At 43.2% G+C, this 377-nt stretch overlaps 1 protein-coding gene across 1 annotated transcript in view; it reads right to left on the bottom strand.

Moving 5' to 3' along the window:
- The window catches only part of LOC119593470 (transcription factor GAGA-like), a 10841-nt gene that overhangs the window by 1341 nt on the left and 9123 nt on the right, over nt 1-377 (bottom strand). Inside the window, exon 4 of the mRNA XM_037942399.1 lies at nt 80-352. Within this exon, the coding sequence (XP_037798327.1) occupies nt 80-352 (273 nt within the window). The remainder of the gene's footprint in view (nt 1-79; nt 353-377) is intronic.

Here is a 377-nt window from a genome sequence, read left to right as displayed (position 1 = left end):
CCTTTGTTATCAAGAAATAATAATACCAGTCAAGAAGGCAAATTATGATATACACAACTGCCAGAAAGTATTCTATTACCTTAAGATCATAAGCTCTAGACTCCTGCTGTGACACATATTCTGACTGATGGTGTCCCTCCTGGTTATGCTGGTTCCTCATAGAAATCTCCATACATTCAGTATCTGGTGCTGGGCCATCTGGTTTCTGCCGTTTTCTTGGGGGGCTGCCTTCTATATCAGGTTTGGCTATGTTGGTCTCGTCATGGGTCAGTGCCTCATCAGGAATGGCCAGTCCTTTTATTTTGAGGCACTCAGCAGCCTTGAAAAGTTCAGGCAGGAGACTTCGTGCCACCTAGGTAATGCAAAATAAAATATGA

The sequence above is a fragment of the Penaeus monodon genome, chromosome 32, assembly GCF_015228065.2.
Source record: "Penaeus monodon isolate SGIC_2016 chromosome 32, NSTDA_Pmon_1, whole genome shotgun sequence".
Classification (NCBI taxonomy): domain Eukaryota; kingdom Metazoa; phylum Arthropoda; class Malacostraca; order Decapoda; family Penaeidae; genus Penaeus; species Penaeus monodon.
This window is presented reverse-complemented; position numbering and strand designations above follow the sequence as displayed.